The sequence below is a fragment of the Sapajus apella genome, unplaced genomic scaffold (genome assembly GCF_009761245.1).
Source record: "Sapajus apella isolate SASKATOON/1434 unplaced genomic scaffold, GSC_monkey_1.0 scaffold46, whole genome shotgun sequence".
NCBI lineage: Eukaryota > Metazoa > Chordata > Mammalia > Primates > Cebidae > Sapajus > Sapajus apella.
Window position 1 is genome coordinate 17,999,423 of NW_022436986.1, and position 24,532 is coordinate 18,023,954.

The following is a 24,532-nucleotide window of genomic DNA, read 5'->3' on the forward strand; positions in this document are numbered from 1 at the left end:
CATGCAAGCTGCATACATAATCTAGGTGAAGATTTTAGCATTATGAACTTAAATAAACTAGAACAAGTCATAAGTATCTAAAAAGAAAGAAATTTCAAAAAATATTTTTAAAAAGATAATAGTTGAGGCCGGGTACAGTGGCTCAGCTTGGAATCCTATCACTTTGGGAGGCCAAGATGGGTGAATCTCTTGAGTCCAGGAGTTTGAGACCAGCCTGGGCAACATGGCAAAACTCCAACTCTACAAATAATGAAAAAATTATGCAATGAGCTTAGATCATGCCACTGCACTCCAGCCTGGGTAACAGAGTGAAACTCCATTTCAAGTAAAAGAAAGAAAGAGAGAGAGAGAGAAGAAAGAAAGAGAAAGAAGGAAAAGAAAGAAAGAAAGGAAGAAAAAGAAAGGAGAAAAAAAAATTAGGCTGGTGTGGTGGCAAGTGCCTGAAGTCCCAGCTACTTGGGAAGCTGAGGTGGGAGGATCACCTGAGCTGGGAGGTCAAGGCTTCGGTGAGCCATTATTGTGCCACTGCACTCCAGCCTGGGTGACAGAAGGTGTGTAAGTGCTCACAAGTTGCTAAACCCTGGGATCAGATGGCAAACTAGTAATTTTTTTTTTTTCTTTTTAAGACAGAGTCTTGCTCTGTCACCCAAGCTGGAGTGCAGTGGCACGATCTTGGCTCACTGCAACCTATCTCAAAAACAAAACAAAACAAAAGAAAAAAAACAATTGATATTTACACAGGGCATATTTGAACATCTTTTGAATTTAGCTTCCTTTAAGAATGAACATTAGGTCAGGCAAAGTGGCTCACGCCTGTAATCCCAGCACTTTGAGAGGCCAAGGTGGGCGGATCACGAGGTCAGGAGATAGAGACTATCCTGTCTAACACAGTAAAACCTAAAACTACTAAACTACAAAAACTGCAAAAAATTAGCTGGGCATGGTGGCACACGCCTTTAGTCCTAGCTATTTGGGAGGCTGAGGCAGGAGAATCTCTTGAACCCAGGAGGCAGAGGTTGCAGTGAGCCAAGATCATGCCATTGCACTCCAGTCTGGCCAACAAGAGCGAAACCTCAAAAAAAAAAAAAAAAGAATGAACATTAATCGGCCAGGCGCAGTGGCTCATGTCTGTAATCCCAGCACTTTGGGAGGCCGAGACGGGTGGATCATCTGAGGTCAGGAGTTTGAGACCAGCCTGGGCAACATGGCAAAACCCGGTCTCTACTAAAAATACAAAAAAATTAGCCAGACATGGTGGCGCACACCTGTAATCCCAGCCACTTGGGAGGCTGAGGCTGAAAAATTTCTTGAACCTTACAGGAGGAGGTTGCAGTGAGCAGAAGACATGCCATTGCACACCATCCTGGGCGGCTGAGAAAGACTCAGTCTCAAAAAAAAAAAAAAAAATGAATGAACATTAGTGGTTTATCCTAGGAAATTATGGACTGAAACAAAATTAAATATAAAATTTTAAAAGAAAAATGAGTATGTGATTTTATTTATTTGAGACAGAGTCTCACTCTGTTGCCCAGGTTGGCATGCAGTGGCACATGAGCTCGGCTCACTGCAACCTTTGCCTCCCAGGTTCAACCAATTGTTCTGTCTCAGCCTCCCGAGTAGCTAGGATTATAGGTGGGCACTACCATGCCTAGCTAATTTTTGTATTTTTAGCAGAAACAGGGTCTCACCATGTTGGTCAGGCTGGTCTTGAACTCCTGACCTCGTGATCTGCCCACCTTGCCCTCCTAAAGTGCTGGGATTGCAGGCATGCCCAGCTGAGTATGTGATTTAAATATATATATATATATATATATATATTTTAATTAGGCATTTGGATATGAGTTAGCATATCAGGGGATAATAACATGAACTCTAGTAAACTCTAGTCACTCCCTTGGACCACACCCATCTATATAAACGCAGGATACCAGCGGTTTATCCAGATCAGGTTCTGAACTGATACTTTGCCTAGAACCTTTGTATCATTTAAAAGCAATTTAGGGTAACACGGTATCTTAGGATCTGAAGGCTTTTACAAAGTTACCATTTCATGCATAACAAACCAATGTAAGTTAATCACCTGAGCTGATAAACAGTTCAGGTATTTTTTTCTACTTAATTCCAAACATGCTTGGCATTAGCACCACAAATTTCATGTCAATTGATTCTAACTTTGTTTATGAAACTTCAAATTTACTCCATTTCTGGAGGATCACCTTGTTTTCACCTTACTTTTTACTTTTTTATAGGGCTGAAAATTTATGGTATACCTATCTTTAAAAAATAACACATTAACCACAGAAAATTGAATTGTGATTTTTTAAATGTTTATATGAAAAATTATTTATAATAATGATAAAGATGGAAAATGCATTTGATATTGAGATGAAAATTAAGCTGTTGACTGTCAAGTAGAGTATACACTTTGGAGTAGGTCTTTGGGGTGTGATTAGTTGAACTATGTAATTAACTCTTTGGCTTAATTTTATAAGATAAAGGAGGAGGTATGGGAGTTAATGTGTATTCTTTCTTACAAATAAAATAACATTTAAAAATATTCACAGACAAAGGAGAAAGCTACGGAATTTTCTCCAGAAAATTTCAGAAGTCACTGAAATTTTTCCAGTGACTTTTGTCAATAGGTAAACATTTTATTTATTCATTAGTCAACAAATATTTATGTGCCCACAAGGTACTAAACCCTGGGATCTGATGACAAACTGGTAATTTTTTTTTTTAAGACAGTCTCACTCTGTCACCCAAGCTGGAGTGCAGTGGCATGGTCTTGGCTCATTGCAACTTCTGCCTCCTAGGTTCAAGAGATTCTCCTGTCTCAGCTTCCTGAGTAGCTGGGATTACAGGTGCCCACCACCATGCCCAGCTAATTTTTGTTTTTTGTAGAAATGGAGTTTTGCCATGTTGCCCAGGCTGCTCTCAAACTCCTGGGCTCCAGCAACCCTCACAGCTTGGCTTCCCAAAGTGCTGGGATGACAGGCCTGAGCCACCTCGCCTAGCCACAAACTGGTATATCTTATTCAGACATTTATAGCATTTCCAATTTTATACACATATTTGTATAAATATGTATGTAGAACACCTTTAGTAGTACACTCTTTAATTTTTTTAAGACTTTACTTTTCAGAGTAGTTTTAGGTTTACAGCAAAACTGGGCAGAAAGTACAGAGGGTTTTCATATACCTCCTGCATTCCCTCCACCAGCCTCCTCCACTATTAACATCCTGCACCAGAGCGCCATATTTATTACAATTGGTGGACATATATTAAACACATCATTATTACCTAAAGTCCATAGCTGACATTAGGATTCACTCTTGGTGGTGTATTTTCTATGGGGTTTGACTTACATATGACATGTATACACTATTATAGGATCATACAAAATAGTTTCACTCACGGCCCTAAAAATCCTGTCATCTATTTGTCCCTCTTTCCTCTGCTCCATAGCAACCTTGGATCTTTATACTGTCTTCATACTCTTCCCTTTTCTCAAACTGTTGTTTTAAAACGAGGTTTGGGTAAACATAGTTTAACCAAGGTCAAGTATAATATAACTGATCTTTACTGATTATATTCAATTTAGCAAATTTGTCAACTCTTAAGAATATCTACTTTCACATTTTTTGGCCTCATTTTCTGTGTTCTTATTGATCATACTGTATAAAATCTTTCGTTGTAAGGTTCCAGAAAACATTTTTGAAAAAAAAGCAGAATATAACAAAATGCTTAAATTAAGCAATTGGTGTAGTTCCTCAAATCTAAGAGGGCATTTAATTATAAGATGTAGCACTATTTTATATATCACTAAGATGCACTATTATTTTATATTTGAGTAAGAAAAAACACATGCCATTGGCTGGGCGCAGTGGCTCTGGCCTGTAATCCCAGTACTTCGTGAGGCAGAAGTAGACAGATCACCTGAGGTCGGAAGTTCGAGACCAGCCTGACAAACATGGAGAAAACTCTTCTCTACCAAAAATACAAAATTAGCCTGGCGTGGTGGCACATGTCTGTAATCCCAGCTACTAGGGAGGCTGAGGCAGGAGAATTGCTTGAACCTGGAAGGTGTAGGTTGTGGTGAGCCAAGATTGCGATATTGCACTCCAGCCTGGGCAACAAGAGTGATTCTCCACCTCAAAAAAAAAGAAAAAAAAGAAAGAAAAAGCATAAATAATGTAAACTCACCTAGGCTGAAGAAACAGTCCCAGCATCTTCTTGGAATGACTTAAAATGAGGACAATTAGTTACCTTAATACCCAAAGTGACATTTCTTTCCATTTTAGAGCTGTGCAATTAAAAATTTCTAGTAGCTAGCCACAGTTAAAGTATTTAAAAAGAAAGGCCAAGCGTGGTGGCTCACGCCTGTAATCCCAGCACTTTGGGAGGCGGAGGTTGCGGTGAGCCCAGATTGCACCATTGCACTCCAGGCTGGGCAACAATAGCTAAACTCCGTCTCAAAAAAAAAAAAAAAAAAAAAAAATTAGCCTGGTGCTGTGGCAGGCACCAGTAATACCAGCTACTCAGGAGGCTGAGGTAGGAGAATCACTTGAACCCGGGAGGCGGAGGTTGTCGTGTGCCAAGATTGTGCCCCTGCACTCCAGCCTGGGTGACAGAGTGAGATTCCGTAACAAATAAAAAAAAAAAAAAAAGGAGAAATTAACTTAGTGATTTATCTAATTTAATGTAATATATCCAAAATATTATCTATTCAACATGCAATCAATATAAAATTTACTAAGTAGATGGTCTTCCACATCTGGTGTACTGTTTATACTCAGCTCCAAAGAGGGGCAAGCTGCCTTTCCAACCCTCACTTAGCCACACGTGGCTACCGTATTGGACAGCAGTCTTAGGGGATTTCAATATCAACGGATTCTTTAATTCTGAGTTTGAGAATTTCTTTTTATAATACACACGGTTGCTAAGGCGCATGAAGATTATTTTACTCTCGGGTCCGTTTTGATCCAAGATACTACTGAATTAAAAGCAGTTAACAGGGAAGGCAATGGGCAACCCTCGCGCCCAGGAACGTGGCCTGGAGGAGGGCCTGGCTGCTCCTATCAGTGCCCGGCGGGCAAGCTGCAGATACGGCGTTGGAAGTTGGATTTCGAGACGAGCTCCTGCAGTTGCCCGGAACCCGTGTCTTTTTCTGGGGTACTCGGGAGCAGCAGGGCGGGAGGCAGGGAGAGCAGCCTCCTGGCCAGACACAGGGTCCCGAGCCGCCACTGCCGCCGAGGCAGCCGGGCACAGGGCCGCAGCGCTTCCCGCCTTGGTGGGCGGCAGCGGGAGGCGGGAGGCGGGAGCAAGAGGAAGCCCGGCCAGCGTCCCGCGGGCAGCAGGACACACTCTCCCCGGCGCGCTCGCGCCGGCGCCGCAGCGGGCGCGCGGGCGGCAGGGTGGGCGTGGAGCGGTGGGGGTACCGCCCCTGGGAGAGGCGGGCGCCGCGGTTCCGGGGGCGGGGCGCGCCGGGGAGTGGGGCGTGAGCCGCCGGTTTTGATTAGTGCGCGGAGCTGCGGCGGCGGAGCCAGGCGGCGAACCTGCTCGGCCGGGGTCCCGGCGTTGAGACGGGGAGGCGGCGGAGGTGCTGGCTCGCAGGTTCCGGCCGGCGGCCGCCAGGGTCGAAAAAGGCGAGCCGGAGCGCTGGGCCGCGGTCGCCCAGACCGGAGCCGGGAGACCGCAGCGCCCGCAACCACCCGCGAGCGCGCCGGGGACAGCGCGCGGGCGAGAGCGTGCGGGCGGGGGCGCGCAGGCCCTGCCCGCCCCTTCCGTCCCCACCCCCCTCCGCCCCTTCCTCTCCCCACCTTCCTCTGGCCTCCCGCGCCCCCGCACCAGGCGCCCACCTTGTCCTCCTCCTGCGAGAGCGCTGTCTGTGTTGGCAGCCGGAGCGGGCCGGGCCGGGCCGGCGGGCCGGGGGATGGCGCTGCTGGACCTGGCCCTAGAGGGAATGGCCGTCTTCGGGTTCGTCCTCTTCTTGGTGCTGTGGCTGATGCATTTCATGGCCATTATCTACACGTGAGTGAGGGACAGCAAGAGGGGCGCGGGGCAGGGGTCCGGGCCTCGGGGACAAGCGAGAATGGGAAACGTTTGCGCTTTGGAGGGGACCGAGCTCGGGTGGGGGTGGAGAAAGCTGATCCTCACGCTGTTGTCCCCGTTCCTTCACCTCTTGGGCCGGCGGTGGCGGTGGGCTTCGCGAGGGAAAAGTGTCGGGTGAGGGAAGGGTTTGCTGGGTTGCAGGCGACTGCACAGCCCGGCGAAAAGAGACTGCTCTTACGTGTCAGGCGGAAGGTGGTGTCTCGGTTTGACTGTGCTGGGGTTTCGTGTGATTTTCATCTGGGCCGAGATGTATGGTGTATTGTTTTTTTCCCCTACCTGGGCCACGTTTCTGTTAGGGTGTTGATTGTGTCCACTCTTCTGGGAGCTGCTCACAGCTATCTGGACACCTCCCTGTGGATTTTCTTCTTCCTGGAAAGGCTCTATACGCTTAGGTAGGTGTGAAGCACCTGTCCACCCTGAAAAATGCCCACGAAATCTCCGAGCTGGCGTGATAGCTTTGAGTCCTGTCAGTTCGGACATCTCAGCGTGGTTTTCTTCCTTTTTCCAATTCCTCGTTTTATTGTTTTATGTGGATTTGTGCTGTCCTCTCCGCCAGCCACATCTTTTCATTTTTGCTTAACAAATACTTCTTGAGGCCTACTAGATAATTCACTGTTTTTGGGCAGGGGACACGGTGATGAGCAGGACAGAATTCCTGTCCTCATGGAGCTTTCATTCTAGAATGAAGAAGCCAATAAAATCCAAATAAGGTTATGAGATTTTGATGACACATATAAGTAAAATAAAACTGGGTGATGGGATGGATGGAGACATGGGATATATGGCTAGTTTGATATATTCATTGTTGAAGGTGAAATCTTCCTATGTAAAGAAATGAAAGAATTATATAGAGCACATTGCTGATGTCGATTCACTTGGATTTTTAGTCTGGGAAAAAAAGGAACAATTGTATATAGTAATCGTTACTGTGAACTAGAATAGAATATATGTTAGTGGAAGAGACTTTAAGAAATTAGTTACTTTTAGGTGTTTTTTTTTCTTTATTTTTTAATTTTGTTTCTTTCTCATCTGGTAGACAAAGATTTTTTTTTTTTTTTTTCCTTTTTACTGTGGTAAATGTGTGCCTTTTCTTTTGGAAACACTGTATTTTATTAGTCTAGTGTGGCAGTTCCTGGTACTGAGAAAGATGCTGCTAGGTACAAGATACACTGATATTTATTTGAAAGTGAAAGAAAACGTGCCATTTGGATATTGTTGACTTTAGTTTTTGGAGTTTATGACGTTAGTCACTGAGCACATTCCAGAGTTCATTTAAAATATATGAGTTCTTTAAAAAATTGCTAGTTTTCACAGTCATGAATTTCTACTATGTAAGGAAATTATGCAATAGAGAGGGATAAAGAAGAAAATTAAAACGTGTGCACACCAATACTACATTACCATGTTAACCTTTTGTGACTGTCTTTCCAATTACATTTCTTTGTGTGTGTGTGTGTGTGAGAGAGAGAGAGAAAGAGAAGGAGAGGGGAGAGGGGGAAGAAAGAAAAGGACTATGTTATTATTATCATCTGTAACCTGCTTTAAAGGTCATCTATTTAATAAATGTTTCTAGAGAAGCTGTTTTGTGCAAGGCACTGTTGTAGTTGCTGGAAGTAAGAGTGAAGAACAAACATCCAAGGCCCGTATTCACATGGAACTGCCCTGTAAAATGTCATGACCATTTTTTTCATGTCAACTGTATGATCTCTGCATCATTTGTAATAGATGCATGATATTTTAGTTTACCGGGTACTAAGATTTCCTTATTGTTAATGATGGATGTTTAGATTATTTCCAATTTATCTAGATTGCAGACAACACTGTGATGAATTTATATGCATACATCTTTGAGAAATGATCTCCTTAGTTTAATTTCCGAAAGGGGAATTATTGGGCCAGAAGTGGTGCACATTTTAAACTTTGATATATTTTGGCCCCATAGAAATGTTATGTATATTCACAGTCCTGGTAACATTGTATGATGGCGCCATTGTGCCTTACAAACACTAAGTAGCAGACATTTCACTGTTTTTTGTTTTCCATTCCTTTAATTACTAGTTACATTGAGCACTTTTTAAATATGTTTACATGCTAGTTACATTTAGATGTAAATTACATACTCATAAGCCTTTGCCTGTGCTGTTGTCTGTTGCTAAATCCATCTTTGTGATATAAAGGTTGTTTTTCTGTTACCTGTCATATATAGCATTCTTTTCCCCAGTCTGTTTTTTGTCTTTCAACTTTGTACATATATTTGACATGGAGAAAAGTGTGTGTGCATGTCTGTTTTTGATAGACAGATCTTTCTGTTTCTTTTACATTTTCTAACTCTTATAATTTTTGTATCTTCTTTATTCCTCCAAATTATTATATATGTTAGTCTCTGTTTTCTCTTAGTATTTTTATTTTTTTCTTAATTTTTTCACGTATTACTCTTTTTTTTTTTGTTACATGTATTACTCTTAATTCACCCAGTATTTTACTTTGTTATATGAGAGCCAGAGCCCTAATTATAGTTTTGTCTAAATATTTAGGTACTTGTCCAAAATTACTTATCAAATGATTATTTGATTATTCCACTATTTTGAAATATTTTTATTACAGACTAAATTTTTCTTTATACTTGACCATGTTTCAAAGCTTCCATTGCCATTTCATATATGTACTAGTTTTTGTACCAGCATCCATTGTTTTTGTTTTGTTTTGTTTTTGAGACAAGGCCTCACTCTCTCACCCAGGCTGGAGTGCAGTGGCACAATTTTGTTTTCCCAGGCTCAAGCCATCCTCCTGCCTCAGCCTCCCAAGTAACTGTGACTGCCACCACGCTCAGCTCATTTTTGTATTTTTTTTTTTTTGAGACTGAGTCTCGCTCTGTCGCCCAGGCTGTTGTGACTGTGTGCAATGGTGAGTGCAGTGGCGCGATATCAGCTCACTGCAACCTCCACCTCCCGAGTTTAAGCAATTCTGCCTCAGCCTCTTGAATAGCTGGGATCACAGGTGAGTGTAACCACACCCGGCTAATTTTTGTATTTTTAGTAGAGACAGGGTTTCACTATGTTGGCTAGGCTGATCTCAAACTCCTTACCTCAAACTCCTGACCTCAAGTGATCCACCTGCCTTGGCCTCCCAAAGTGCTGGGATGACAGGCATGAGCCACCGTACCTGGCCCATGTTTGTGTTTTTTTGTAGAGATGGGGTTTTGCTATGTTGCCCAGGCTAGTCTCCAACTCCGGAGCTCAAGTGATCCACCCACCTCGGCCTCCTAAAGTGCTGGGGTTACAGGCATGAGCCACTGTGCCTGGATTTGATATCTTTCTTATTGAAGTAAAAATAATTCCCAGTTTAATAGTGAGTTGTTTTCAAGCAGGGACGAAGCATTTTTCCCTCTTCCTCTCTCTACCATACTTGATCAAATTGCAAATTTGACATTTCAGCATTTTGAAAAGGAAGGTTAAAGAACTTCGGTAATAATATTTTGGTTAAAGAGTATTTTATTAAAGAATATATTTTCTGAATACATGTCCTATGTCTTGTCACATCTTTTCTTGAAATTAGGTGAAGTATAAATATATTAAAATTAGCTGATATTAATATTCTCCTAGAAACTTATGCTGGCAATTAGTGGAAATGGAGCCTATTTTCAAAACTTTATATAGCTCTATATCTGGTTGTCAGGGTAAAGAGTGTAATCTGGCCAGGCACAGTGGTTCACACCTATGATGCCAGTGCTTTGGGATGCTGGAGCAGGTGGATCACCTGAGGTCAGGAGTTCCAGACTAGGCCAGCCAACATAGCGAAACCCTGTCCTTACTAATAATACAAAAAAATTAGCTGCGCATGGTTGTACATGCCTGTAATCTCAGCTACTCGGGAGACTGAAGCAGGAGAATCACTTGAACCTGGGAGGCAAAGGTTGCAGTGAGCTGAGATCACACCATTACACTCCAGGCTGGGCAAAAAGAGTGAAACTCCGTCTCAAAAAAAAAGAAAAAAGTGTAATCTGTAGGCTCCTACTTTTTAAGTATGTCTATATAAATACTGTAATACAGTTGCTAAGAAAAAGTGTAGAATATTTTATAAACCAATTTGTTATTAAAAAAATTAAATACAGTGTCTAATGGTATCTCGATTCAGTTTTTTAAATTGTATCTTCTTAAAATGAGATAAAGAGATAAATGTTGACCACATGGAGCTGAATTTTATTGATACAGTGAACAACTCTTGTTCAGTCAGATTATTTGTTCTGATTTCACAAATGTCTTACAATTCCTGTAAGCCTACAATTTAAAAAGTTTTGTGACAACTTATAACTAGAAAACCATTATTTCCAGGGTTTTGAAACCATCTCTGCTCACTGGTGTCTCAACCTACAGCTTTGCTCCTTTCCAGTTTTAGTATTGAACCAGTCCTTAGTCATTTCTTAATGTATTTGAGATGGCAGATGTTTGTAGGATTTCTGCCTACAATGTTAAAGGTAACGTTCAGATTAGAATCATTCCAAATTCAAGAGTTGTATTCTTGAGATTGAAAATTTCCTAAAAATAACTAAAGATTATAGCCTTGGCAAGTTAAATAGCCTTTATGGGCTAAATGTGTGTGTGTGTGTAAGCCCTAGTGTGGTTTGATAGCTTGGGGCCCGAGCTGAAATCGTATAAAGTCTAGAACTGGTGGTAGTCTTTCCCTTTTAGCCCCTGGGAGCCATGTAGCTGCGTGATGATGGATAAGCGATCTAAGCAGAAACCTTGCCTCATGCTCTCTCCCCATCCCACCCACCTCGGATCATTATTATTTCCCTGTGTACATGAGGTCTTAATGTTTAGCCCCAGGCTTTATCTTTTGACTGGTGGTGCCAGGCTAGTGTGGAAATAATTTGTGTGTCCTTAAATATTATTTACCCTCAAGTAAAACAGAGGTCCTTTTACCTGGAAGGGTGTGTGTGTATTTTTTTCTTCTTTGAGACAGGCTTTCACTCTGTTGCCCAGGTTGGAGTGCAATGGCACAATCTCGGCTCATTGCAACCACCCCATCCCAGGCTCAAGTGATTCTCCTGCCTCAGCCTCCTAAGCAGCTCCCAAGTAGCTGAGACTACAGGCATGCCTGGCTAATTTTTGTGCTTTTTGTAGAGATGGGGTTCCACCATGTTGCCCAAGCTGGTCTTGAACTCCTGGACTTAGGCAATCCAACTGTCTCAGCTCCCAAAGTTCTGGGATTACAGGCGTGAGCCATCGTACCTGGCCCCCTGGAGACTTTTTAAGACTTTAAAAAGTTTTTTAAAAATATTTTTAAAGTTAATTCTGCTTTCTACAAACATATTTCCTTTATTTATTTATTTATTTATTTTGAGACAGTCTTCTCTGTTGCCTAGGCTGGAGTCTAGTGGCTCACTCACGGATCACTGCAGCTTCCACATCCCAGGCTCAAGCAATCCTCCTACCTCAGCCTCCCAGGTAGCTGGGACTACAGGTGCATGCCATCATGTCCAGCTAATTTTTGTTACCCGGACTGGTCTCAAACTCTGGGCTCAAGTGATCCCCCCAACCTCGGCCTCTTGAAGTTCTGGGATTAGAGGCGTGAGCCACTGCTCCCACCCCAAATATGCTCTTTCTAATGTATAGCAACTTCAATACCTGATACATAGTTTTTGAGTGGAATTTGCATCCTCGTTGTATCAGGTAACTGCAATAAACTACCTCTCAAAAACTGATTGTGTTTTTAATGTAAGTTCTAGCATTTTGGAATATTAGTTTTAGTTAGTATGATCTTTGCCTTAAATTCATGAATGCATTGGTGTTCTGAGACTTAGTGGGATGTAAATGGAGAATGTCTTTTCTGGGTTTAGTCCTGAGGATGCCCTTGGATTGCGGTCAAAAGTTGATCAGTCAGGATCGTTGCTGCAGGGCTACTTTCGGGAAAATGAATGAGGCAATTCAGCAATTAAGCCCCTTTAACCTGAGCCTGGGAAGATACAGAATTAGACTATAGTGTGGTAGCTTTAAAGAGCAAAGTGAGGGGCAATGGTGGGGAGGGAGAGCATCAGGAAGAATAGCTAATAGATGCTGGACTTAATACCTAGGTGATGGGATGATCTGTGCAGCAAACCACCATGGTACATGTTTGCCTGTGTAACAAACCCACACATCCTGCACATGTATGCCTGAACTTAAAAGCTGAAGAAAAGAAAAAGAGCAAAGTGGAAATTGCAAGATTTTAAAATTCAGTGATGGTTCTATTGATTCATTATCCTCCCCTTTCTCTCTGACATCAGTGCAGTACACCTTCATATCTACCCTAGATATTGAAATTATGTCTACTCGCTGGTGTCTCTAGCTGCAGCCTTGCACCCCTTCAATTTTATATTTCTTATTGTAGCCTTTATGCTTCTGGGTTACTAATCTTGGATCACAGTAGCTTAAAATCTTACCATGAGAGACACGCACAGCTCTGTAGGAGTTGGGCCATCCCTGTGTTCCTGTTTCTTCAGCAATGTTGTATTCCTGGCATTTCCCTGAATGTGCCTCGTGTGCTTTCTCTGGAATTCTTTCCTTCCTTTCTTTCTTCTTTCTCTTCCTTCTTTCCTTCCTTTTTTCTTGTTTAACTCCTACTTATTCAAGTCATTTTAGACTTTAGTTCCTTATTGGGTTAGGTGGCCCTTCTTATGTCTCTCCATGGTACCTTAGATTTGCCATCTAAATTGCAAATCTGTGTTCAGTTGTCTTTTTTCCCAGTTAGATTGTAAGCTTTTGTGGGTAAGGCTTAATGTCTTCTTTACTACTGTATGTCGGGTGTCTACTGGGCATTCAGTTATTACTTGTTGAGTGAATGATCTTTGAGTTTCTTCGGTAGTATTAGTAGATTTTTGCTCATTCATTAATTCAGTCTCAGTTTGAGGCCATTGTGATTTGAGGCAGATGGCCAGAATTTGATTTTCAGTAGCCATAGACATTAATGAAATTAATTGGACCAAATGGACTCTTTATCTCACTATGCCTAAACAATTAAAGTAGAAACAGACTTATATCCATAACTTGAGTTTATCCATAGATTTGTTGTACATCTGACCCCTTCCTTCCCTTCCCCAAGATTCCTGAAGGCCTGCCTTGCCATATGTACATTTACATTTAGATCTGTCCCTTTGGAAAATGCAGAGCCCACCACTGTCCTGAGTGGGTCAACAAAGACAAATTAGCAGTATCCCCTACTTTTCCCCCCTCCACAGAGGTTTTTTTTGTTTGTTTGTTTGTTTGTTTGTTTTTAATGGAGTTTTTCTCTTGTTTCCCAGGCTGGAGTGCAATGGTGTGATCTTGGCTCACTGCAACTTCCACCTCCCAGGTTCAAGCAATTCTCCTGCCTCAGCTTCCCAAGAAGCTGGGACTACAGGCATCCACCACCACGCCTGGCTAATTTTTTGTAGAGACAGAGTTTCACCATGTTGGCCAGACTGGCCTTAAGCTCCTGACCTTATGTAATCTACCCGCCTGGGCCTCCCAAAGTGCTGGGATTACAGATGTGAGCCACCGCACCCCTGCCAGAATTTTCTTTTATACACAAAATAGTTTAAGCATTGAGTTCAGATTGAAAAGGGTAGCTTTAGGGAATTATGTAGAAGAGGATAGAGATGGTCTCATTAGTTTCCCTTTGGTGGGAAAAGAGTGGACTTTGAGTTGATGGTATGTTTGAGGATGTTCTGTATTTTTGAGCACTTTCTGGTAGGTTCATATCTTCTGCTTGGTGCCTTTCTTAGTTGTTAGCAGCAAAATATCATGCTCTACCCATTTCCTGTACACTAGAACTAACCCTATCATCACCAAAGGGTTAATGAGTTGGGTTTTTGTTGTTGTTTGGTTTAGGAAATTAATAAAGATCTCCTATTTGTTGTCTTTTTTTTTTTTTTTTTTTTTTTTTGAGACAGAGTCTCACTTTGTTGCCCAGGCTTGAGTTCAGTGGCTGTCTGCAACCTTCATTTCCTGGGTTCAAGCAATTCTCCTGCCTCAGCCTCCCAGAGTGCTAGGATTACAGGCTTGAGCCACTGCACCTGGCCATCTTTTGTTTTCTATGGTGGTGACATCTTTTATATTCTATAGTGTGTAAGTCCATTGTCTAGTGGGCAGAGTTTGTGTTTTCCTGTAGAGCTAACTCACTATTGGTTATTTTGCCTTCTGTAGGAGATTTTATGTTAGCACAGTTAAGCTTGCACCAGAAGGTGTGCTTTGCATAGCTGATGAAGCCCATTTTGAAGCAATATTTTTTTGAAATGAGAAGTGCTGTATGTAGTAAATTGATCATGACACATACTGATGATAAACAAACAGTAATACAAAGGTCATTAGTCACTAGAAGTTGCTGGCATGGACTATGTGAAGTAAGGGACCTGCTGATACAGCAATCAACCTAATTTTACATGAAATATTAACAAGCTTTGTGACGTGGAGCAGGGAAGATGAATTCCTAGAGTCAGATAAATTGGTTTAGCAGAACCACGCATCAGAATTATAAAAACAACACATTCTAGGACTTAAACAAGGTGAACTTTGCCCTTGTGGAATTCATTTTCTTGCTTAGAAACGAGTGAAATTCTCTTTTTTTGTTTTTTGAGACAGAATCTCACTTTGTCACCCAAGATGGAGTGAAGTGGTACAGTCTCGGCTCATTGCAACCTCTGCCTCCTGGGTTTGAGTGATTCTCGTGCCTCAGCCTCCCAGGCAGCTGGGACTACAAGCACGCACCATCACGCCCTTCTAATTTTTGTATTTTCAGTAGAGATGGGGTTTCATCATGTTGGCCAGTCTGGTCTTGAACTCCTGGCCTCAAGTGATCCGTCTCTCTTAGCCCCACAAAATACTGTGATTACAGGTGTGAGCCACTGTACCCTGCCGAGTGAAATTCTTATTTTTTTATTTTTATTTTTATTTTCTTTTATGGTAGCCAGTATGTAGCTACTGAGTGAAATTCCTGTGCCTCACTTGTGAAGAGCTGTATTAAGGTTGCTGCAGAGGCTGCTTCTCGCCATGTGAAGGGGAAGAAGCCCACCCTCCTTGCTAAAGCCAAATTTGAACACAAAACTGTAAAAGAAGTTATTTAAAAATCACACACACCATTAAATCAAAAATTGTTGAGTGAGAAGGAGCAGGGGTTGAGACTAAAAGATAGGAAGGATAAAACAAATAAGCCAAAATGATGAAAAAGACAGTAACAATTGTAGACACTAGGATGTTGGGAAACCAAAATCAGCTAAGTTCAAATAAGGCCATCCTGTCAGTTCAGAGCTTGAAAACCCTTGTGCAGGGAGGCAATTAAGATTCATCAAGCTGCTGGGTGTGGTGTCTCATGCCTGTAATCCCAGCACTTTGGGAGGCCAAGGCAAAAGGATCACCTGAAGTGAGGAGTTCGACTCCAGCCTAGCCAACATGCGAAACCCCATCTTTACTAAAAATACCAAAAATTAGCCAGGCATGGTGGCACGTGCCTGTAATCCCATCACTTTGGGAGGCCAAGGCGGGAAGATTGCCTGAGGTCAGGAGTTTGAGACCAGCCTGGCAAACATGGCGAAATCCCATCTATACAAAAAATGTCAAAAATAAGCCAGGTGTGGTGGCGTGTGCCTGTAATCCCAGCTACTCTGGAGACCTGCTCATGAGAATTGCTTGAGCCCTGGAGGCAGAGACGGTAGTAAGGCAAGATTGCGCCACTGCACTCCAGCTTGGGCAGCAGAGCGAGACTGTCTCCAAAAAAAAGATTCGTAAGGCTAAAGCAGCTATAAAGGCCAGCAGAACCCCTGAATATTTCTTCCTGTCCCTTGGAGTTCTTTGAAGCGTTCCCCAAATAGATGTCCTTCTAACTCACAATGGAAAGCAGGACCCTGAAGGCCTCTCTTTTGCCCATGATTCATCTCTCATAACCTTTTGGACTTTAGGCAGGTCTAAGTTACTCTGATCAGACACCCCAGATAGTACCTGTGTTCTTTGTCCCAGCTGCTAGCGCGTATGGCCCTGCAGCAACCTGCTTTGACCACCTCCACTCCCTGGCCTTGATGGTAGTGCTGCCTTAATTACATTAATTTTTTTTAAGGTATATAGAGTGATTCTATCTCCTGATTTTAAATTGACTTTAGAAATAATTCCTCAGGAAAGTGATGCATATATTGAAAAATGGCTGGGTGTGGTGGCTCACGCCTGTAATCCCAGCACTTTGGGAGGCCAAGGCGGGCAGGTCACTTGAGGTCAGGAGTTTGATACCAGTCTGGCCAACATGGTGAAACCCTGTATCTATTGAAAATACAAAAATTAGTTGGGCTTGGTGGCACACACCTGTAACCCCAGCTACTTGGGAGGCTGAGGCATGAGAATCACTTGAACCTGGGAGACAGAGGTTGCAGTAAGCTGAGATCCCATCATTGCAGACTCCATCTCGAAAAACAAGGGAAGCCAGGACTATGGAGCATCTTTGCCCAACCGAGAACTCAGCTAATAGTTTAAAAGGAGAAATCAGCAAAAAAAAAAAAAAAAAAAAACAAAAAAACCCAAAAAACAAAAGCCCAAACAAACAGTAATAGCCATTTTTGATGGGTAATAGTTAATGATATTTAATGTTTCTTACTGTCATACTTAACATTGCTTTACACTTTTGGATAATGTCTATAGAACATTAAATTTGTTCTTAAATACATGTAATTTTCAATATAATGTTAACCTAAATATTGGACATAATTTAAACTGTGCATTAGATGTGTTCATTCCATTTCACCTCTTTAATTTTCTTAATACACAAGAGTTGGTTTTATTTATTTGTTTATTTTTTAAAGCCCACCGTAATGACCTAATAGAAATATATAGGAAAGAGTCTTTCACAGTTTTCCAGTCCTTCCTTTTTAAAGGGTACATGAATCTCATCAATATTTGATATCTCTAAATCTCTTATCAGAATTATGGTAATTCAGAGAAGTTCCATTTGATGGAAATTATCCTTGAAATTAGCAGGTTTTTTTTCTTTTAACCAGATAATAATAGCTATCATTGCATGTTTACCTTGTGGCTTGATCTCATATATTCCTCACAACTACCAATGAGATAGGTACTATTATCCACACTTAAAAAAAAAAAGGTAAGATAAAGAAGTAACTTATCCACAGACACACAGCCAGCAAGCTGGAATAGAAACCCAGGCACCTGCAGCCCAGGTTCTGTATATTATATACTGCCAGTATATATATACTGCCAGAGGTAACCTAAAATGACCCTGGAGGTAATCCATAGAGATAGGGTATCTGTACAGGAATTTCTCCAGTTGCTATGAATCTTAGTTTCTGATAATTGGCAACATTTAGTTCACTGTGGAGACAGCGCCTATCCATTCTCGTCTACTCTTTCACATCCTTACACCACTTGTACTGCTCCTTCACAGGCCCCACACTTTGAGTCATCTTATAACAGCTGATCCTTCTCAAAGTTCCCACCTTGGCTTTTTTCTTTTTTCTTTTTTTTTGAGATAGGGTCTCGCTCTGTGACCCAGGTTGGAGTGCATTAGTGCTATCATGGCTCACTACAGCCTTAACCTCCCAGGCTCAAGCAATCCTCCTACCTCAGCCTCCTGGGTAGCTGGACAACAGGCACGGACCATCACGCCTGGCTAATTGTTGTATTTTTTGAAGAGATGGGGTTTTGCCCTGTTGGCCAGGCTGGTTTCGAACTCCCGAGCTCAAGCAATCCGCCTGTCTTGGCCTTTACAAGTGCTGGGTTTATAGGCCTTTTCCATTCTTCAGTCATCTAGTCTTTCTAGACCTGTGGTTGTCAACTTTGCACTATGGAGCCACATCGAGGGCTTAAAAAAAAAGAAACAACTGCTGCCTGGATCTCACCCCTATAGACACGGTTAAATTGGTTCAGGCATCAGTATTTTTTAAACTCCCCAGGTGACACGGATGTGCAGCCTAGGCTGAGAATGACTGCCCCAGGCTGTCTGTCCATAGTTGTGTCCAGCACCTGGCCCCTCTTGGCTTCATTTACTTCTCCACATAGCCCAGAGCCCACAGTTCATCACTTCATTATCTTGCCTCTTGCCTCACTTCATACCTGTCTGCCCTGTTATCCTGAATCCATCTAATTATAGCTGCTCAACTTTGAAAATCCTGCAGAGGGTGATCGCACAGCCATGTGGACTAATACTACTTACTACACATTGGGAGTCTCAGGGCTCAGCTAAGCCCGCGTGTGGTGCTGCCTGGCAATGCTTTTTTTTTTTCTGTGTTGAGCTCTGACACTTGTCACTTACAAAACCTCTCTAAATCTTCTCCGTTCTACCGCATTCTTGGTAGATGACTTTAGCTCCTTGTTTTTGTTTTTTTGAGACAGAGTCTCGCTCTGTAGCTGAGGCTGGAGTGCAGTGGCACGATCTTGACTCACTGCAACCTCTGCCTCCCAGGTTCAAGTGATTCTCCTGCCTCAGCCACCTGAGTAGCTGGGATTACAGGTGCGCACCACCTCGCCTGGCTAATTTTTGTATTTTTAGTAGAGACGCGGTTTCACCATGTTTGCCAGGCTTGTCTTGAACTCCTGACCTCAGATGATCTGCCCACCTTGGCCTCCCAAAGTGGCTGGGATTACAGGCTTGAGCCACCATGTCTGGGCCTTTCACTTATTTCTGATGCCTTTCTGGTTTGTGTGCCTCTCTTTCTTTTGGACCTTTGTAATATTTTTCCCTTGCCTTCCATATCCCCTGCCTGTACTTTATTCTCTTAACTTCTATAAATACGAAAATGATCCTGGTTGCTTCCTTTTAGCCTTTCATGGTTATTTCTTGTCTAAGGGATGAGCTCCAGGCCTTTTCAGCCTTGTCTGTGAAGTCACGAAGAATTTATAGCAGAGATGAGTCTTAAAGCAGTGCTGCTCAAGCTTGAGTGTGCCTGTGAATCACCTAGAGATCTTGTTAAACTAAAGATTCAGATTCAGTACTTCTGGGGGGTGAGGCCTGAAATTCTGAAGTTCTGAAAAGCTCCCAGGTGATGCCAGTGCTGCTGGTCCGTGGACTGCACTTGGAGTATGAAAGTCTGGAAGGACTGCCTCCTAGGAATAGTTAGATGCTTCCATCTGTCTTCTCCCAAAGTGTTCTAAACATACTTTGTTGAGAGTCTGTATCACACTGCATTTGCAGAGTCTTGTACAGACTTTACTTCTGAATGAGAGGTGGCCTGTGCACGTGAGAACCACCTCTCCTGTTAACACATGGAAATGCTGTCATGATTAGACACTTATACACCCAGAGGCTGAAAATATGAAAGGGAAATCTCCACATTCCAGAAACCAAGAGGGAATGTAAAGAAGTGGGTTGGTCTTGTCTGCCAATTTGAATCCCAGTGGGGATTTTATTTATTGATATTTCTTCTCATTATTGGCCATATTTTCCTGATTCTTTACATGCCTGGCAATTTTTTAATAGATGCCAGACATTTTGAATTTCACTGTGTTGGGTGCTGGATTTTTTTGTTTTTCTGGACTCTTGACTCCAGCTCTTCAATTCATTTTCTCTCCCTCCCTCCCTTCCCTTCCTCTCCTCCCTCCCTCCCCTTCCTCCCCTTCCTCCCTCCCCCCTCTCTCCCTCCCTCCCCCCTCTCTCTCTTCCTCCCTCCCCCTCCCTTCCTCCCCCACTCCCCCCCTTCCCTTCCCTCTCTTCCTCCCTCCCTCCCTCCCTCCCTCCCTTCTTTCCTGTCTCTCTCTATTGCCCAGGCTGGAGTGTAGTGGCACAGTCTCAGCTCACTGCTGCCTCTGCCTCCAGGGTTCAAGTGATTCTCCTGCCTTAGCCTCCCGAGTAGCTGGAACTACAGGCATGTGCCACCACACCCGGGCAGTTTTTGTATTATTAGTAGAGATGGGGTTTTACCATATTGGTGAGGCTGGTCTTGAATTCCTGATCTGTGATCCACCCACCTTGGCTTCCCAAAGTGCTGGGATTACAGGCATGAGCCACCGTACCCTGCCTTTTTTTTTTTTTTTTTTTTTGAGATGGAATCTTGCTCTGTTGCCCAGGCTAGAGTGGAGTGGTGCAATGTTGGCTCACTGCAACCTCACCTCCCAGGTTCAAGTGATTCTCCTGCCTCAGCCTGCCCTTAGCCAATCGAGTAGCTAGGATTACAGACACATACTACCATGCCTGGCTAATGAGTTTTTATATTTTTAGTAGAGATGGGGTTTTACCATGTTGGCCAGGCTGGTCTTGAACTCCTGACCTCAAGTTATCCTCCTGCCTTGGCCTCTCAAAGTGCTGGGATTACAGGCATAAGCCACCATGCCCAGCCTACCTTATTTGTTTTCTGTGTCATAGGAATCACTGTCCTCCTTTGCTTGATATCCAATACCTTCAAAACTGCTGTCTCCTGTTTTTTTTTTTTTACTGATTGTTTGGTTGTTTCAGGCGGGAGAGGATAAATCCAGTTTGCGTTTCTTCATCTTTTCCAAAAGTTGAAGGCTTGTGGGGTGGTGGGAAGAGTAGGGTTTTTAGTACTAGTGTGAAGACAGAGACAGTGCGGTACACTAATTGCAATAATCCCAAACTGTAAGCAACCGAAACAGCCATCAACAGAAAGTAAAGTGTGGTGTATTAGCAAAAGGAATACTATCCTGTAACAAGAGTGAATAAATGATAACTAAATGTAACAGCATGGATGAATCTCACAAACATAACGCAACCCAAATAGGTCAGACATGAAGATACATCCTATGGGATTCCATTTATATAAAACTTTAAAGCCAGCAAAACTGATCTGCATTGTTAAAAGTCAGGATGGTGAGTACCCTTGAGAGAAGGGCAGTACGTGGAAGGAGACACGAGGGGACCTCTGAGGTTCCGCTAATACTGTTTTTTGATCTAGGTACTGGTTACATGAGAGTTTCACTTTGAGAAAATTCTTTAAGCTGTATGCGTGATTTTATAATATGTACATTATGCATCAATAAAAAGTACCCCACCACCACCACTTCTCCAACAAAAAGGTCAAGGCTGCAAGCCAAATGCGTTATAGGAAGGTAAGAACTGGATTCCCGGTATAGAACCTGGAAAGCAAGTCATCTGCCCTAGGCTGAGGGTGGAAACGGACACCCATGAGAAAGCCTGTGCAATGTGTAGGAATCATAGGCTGAAGTTCATATTGTCTAGGAAATGCAGAAACCCTGATCTGAGACACTAAAAGTAAAACTGGTTGGAAACCAGTAAAACCTGTAAGACTCTGTCCGAGCCACTTATAATACTGGCCCACTTTAAGGACTCCACCATTGAGGCCACTTTTGAGACATTAGGCAATTGATCACAATGCCTGTTCGTCTTTTTTTCCTTCCTTCCTTCCTTCTTTCCTTCCTTCCTTCCTTCCTTCCTTCTTTCCCTCCCTCCCTCCCTTCTTCCTTCCTTCCCTCCCTCCCTCCCTCCTTCCTTCCTTCCTTCCTTTCCCGCCATTTTTCCCTTCCTCTTCCTTTCCCTCCCTCCCTCCCTTCCTTCCTTCCTTCCTCTTCCTTCCCCTCCCTTCCCCTCCCTTCCTCTCCCTTCCTCTCCTTTCCTCTCCCTTCCTCCCTCCTTCCCTCCTTCTCTACCACCCAGGCTGGAGTACAGTGGTATTATCTTGGCTCACTGCAACCTCCACCTCCTGGGTTCAAGTCATTCTCATGCCTCAGCCTCCAGAGTAGCTGGAATTACAGGCATGTGCCACCACACCCAGCTGATTTTTCTATTTTAAGTAGAGACGTGGTTTTGTCATGTTGGCCAGGCTGGTCTTGAACTCCTGACCTCAAGTGATCGCCTGCCTCATCTTCCTAAAGTGCTGGGATTACAGGTATGAGCCACTGCACTGGCCCAGAAGGCTGCTGCTGACCTTGGAAACTTTATTTTGAAAAAAAAAAAAAAAAAAAAAAAATCACTGGGATTTAAAAATTTTTGAAAAAATTTACTGAGATTTAAATTTTTTTTTTGAAAAAAATCACTGGGATTTAAAAAATTTTTTTTGAGAAAAATCACTGGGATTTTAGAGCTTTTTATTCTGTCATCCACATCTCAAACTCTTTCATGATTTCTGTGTAGAAATCTGTAGGTTGGTTTCCAACACAATGGTCATGGCCAGAGGCGTTGTTTCTATCTGTGGAATGATGCTCCAGAGCAAAGCTTTGTTGACATCTGTAAGAGTTTTGTAAGAAGAGCTTCTCGGCATGTGCAGCCGAACTTCCCCATTAAGCCACAGCTCCTTGACAGTAGGGAATTCACCTGTTGCTTGTTGCTTCTCCAGTGCATGTGATAATGACTAGTGTACATTTGGGGCTGTAAATATGTTGTTCAGTAAGTGACTGCAAAGTAGTCATGGAGTACCACTGTGTGCTGAGCCAAGGGCTAGTTTGTTTTTTTGGTGACCTAATGGATATTCTTTTATTGTTTTGGCAAGCATTTCAAGTAATTTGTACCAAGTGGCTTTGTTGGTTGCATTACGTAAGTCAAAACGGTATTCTTCAAGGTAGGATCTTGATCCCTGGGGGTATACTACGTGCTGCCTGTTGGGTTTTGGAAACAAAATATTAGACAGAGACAAGAACAGAGGGGAGGCACAATTTTTTTTTTAAAGGTCCTGTGATAGTCTGGCTTATTTTGAGTAGAAATTTCAGATACAGTATTTGACAGTTCTCTTCATCCATAAACCTAGAGAGGGCTTTGTGGCTGTTGGGAGAGTCAGAATGAGTCTATGATAAAATACCCCATTCTCAATACAAAAAGTTCTTCAAAGGAAAGGAGGTGTATCTAAGAGTATTCAAAGTAAAACATCCTGGGAGAAGGGAAATACTCAAATGTAATCGCCTCTAGACGATTCAGTACTTTAGATGATCTTTGTTGCTGCTGTGTTTAATATAAAGCCTTGCCACGGGCACTGAGATTATTAGTGCGTCAGATTTCTCTGTTATTTGGTCAGCATTTCACCTGCATGTTTTATTACAGTTTAATGGCACTTAAAGATCACACAGGGGGACCAACAGATAAAAATCTCCGGCATTTTAGAGCTGCTTATTCTGTCCTCCACAGCTCAAACTTTTTCTTGATTTCTGTCTTTGCCTGTCCCTCTCTCTGGGCTGCATTCTGGGTAGTTTCTTCTAATCTAGAGTCCAAGTCTTTCATAAACTGTGCGTATGCAAGATTCTGTGTTACTTATCTTTGGAGTTTCTGATGTCAGTGATCATAACTGTCATTTCTAGAACTTGTGTGGTTCTTTTCGTATTATTTGTGGTCAAATATGATGATTCTCCTCATTTCCTTCTCTTCTCTTGGGTTTTGTTCGGGTACACAGGGAGGTTGCATTCTGGGCCCAAACCCATATGGTGAGGTGTTCTCCAAGAAGGCTTTTTTCTTTTTTTGTTTTTGTTTTTGTTTGAGACCGAGTCTCGCTCTGTCGCCCATGCTGAAGCGTGGTGGCGCGATCTCAGCTCACTGCAGACTCTACCTCCCAGGTTCAAGCGATTCTCAGGCCTTAGCCTCCCGAGTAGCTGGGACCTCAGATGCATACCACCGTGCCTGCTCACATTTTGTAATTTTTAGTAGAGACGGAGTTACACCATGTTGGCCAGGCCGGTCTCAAACTCCTGACCTCAAGTGATCCGCCTTTGAAAGCGCTGGGATTGCAGGCATGAGCCACTGTACCCGGCCTGACTTTTTTCTTTTATTCTGTTTCACTGAGGATTGAATCCAAGATTAAATAGCATCCGCATCTTCCCTCTGTGGACCAGGATTTTTCTGCTTGCCTTTCGGGAGTCCAGATTTATGCAAAGCTCAGAACAGTTGTCCTGTCATTCTTGTCTCAGGCTTCTCTCCATCTGCAGGTCACCAGGGACCAATAGATGGTCAGGAGGCAAGCATGGGCTCCAGAACGCACTGAGAGATTTTTTCTCATTTCTGACCTTAGAGACTCTTCTTTATTTTCCTAATGATTAAATTGTGTATTTAAAAACATGCTTTTATAACACTTGTATTAAAAAGGAAGAGAGAAAAGTATCTATTAATATGTACATATATAATACATACCATAAATATGTATATATATTTGTATTTTGACTTGTACATGCATTTTTAAAACCTCTGGAACAACAATAAACTAGTAATGCTGGGGACGCAGTAATGGCAACAGGAAGATGTGGGGGCAGTGGTGACAGATTTCTTTTATGAGACCCTCTTAATATTTTTAGTGATTTGAACCATGTGAATATATTACCGGTTCAGGGGCTGGACGTGGTGGCTCATGCCTATAATCCCAGCACTTTGGGAAGCCAAGGCAGGAGGATTCCTTGAGCCCAGGAGTTCAAGACCAGCCTGGGCAATATAGTGAGATACCATCCCCATAATAGAATAAAAAATTAGCCTGGTGTGGTGGCGTGTACCTGTCGTCCCAGCTACTGGGGAGGCTGAGGTGGCAGGA

General features: G+C 42.8%; 1 protein-coding gene across 1 annotated transcript in view; it reads left to right on the top strand.

Moving 5' to 3' along the window:
- The first annotated feature begins 5,469 nt into the window (after nucleotides 1-5,469).
- Nucleotides 5,470-24,532, top strand: part of UGCG (UDP-glucose ceramide glucosyltransferase) — a 41,531-nt gene continuing 22,468 nt past the window's right edge. The window contains exon 1 of the mRNA XM_032240346.1: nucleotides 5,470-6,030. Within this exon, the coding sequence (XP_032096237.1) occupies nucleotides 5,933-6,030 (98 nt within the window). The 5' untranslated portion in view covers nucleotides 5,470-5,932. The remainder of the gene's footprint in view (nucleotides 6,031-24,532) is intronic.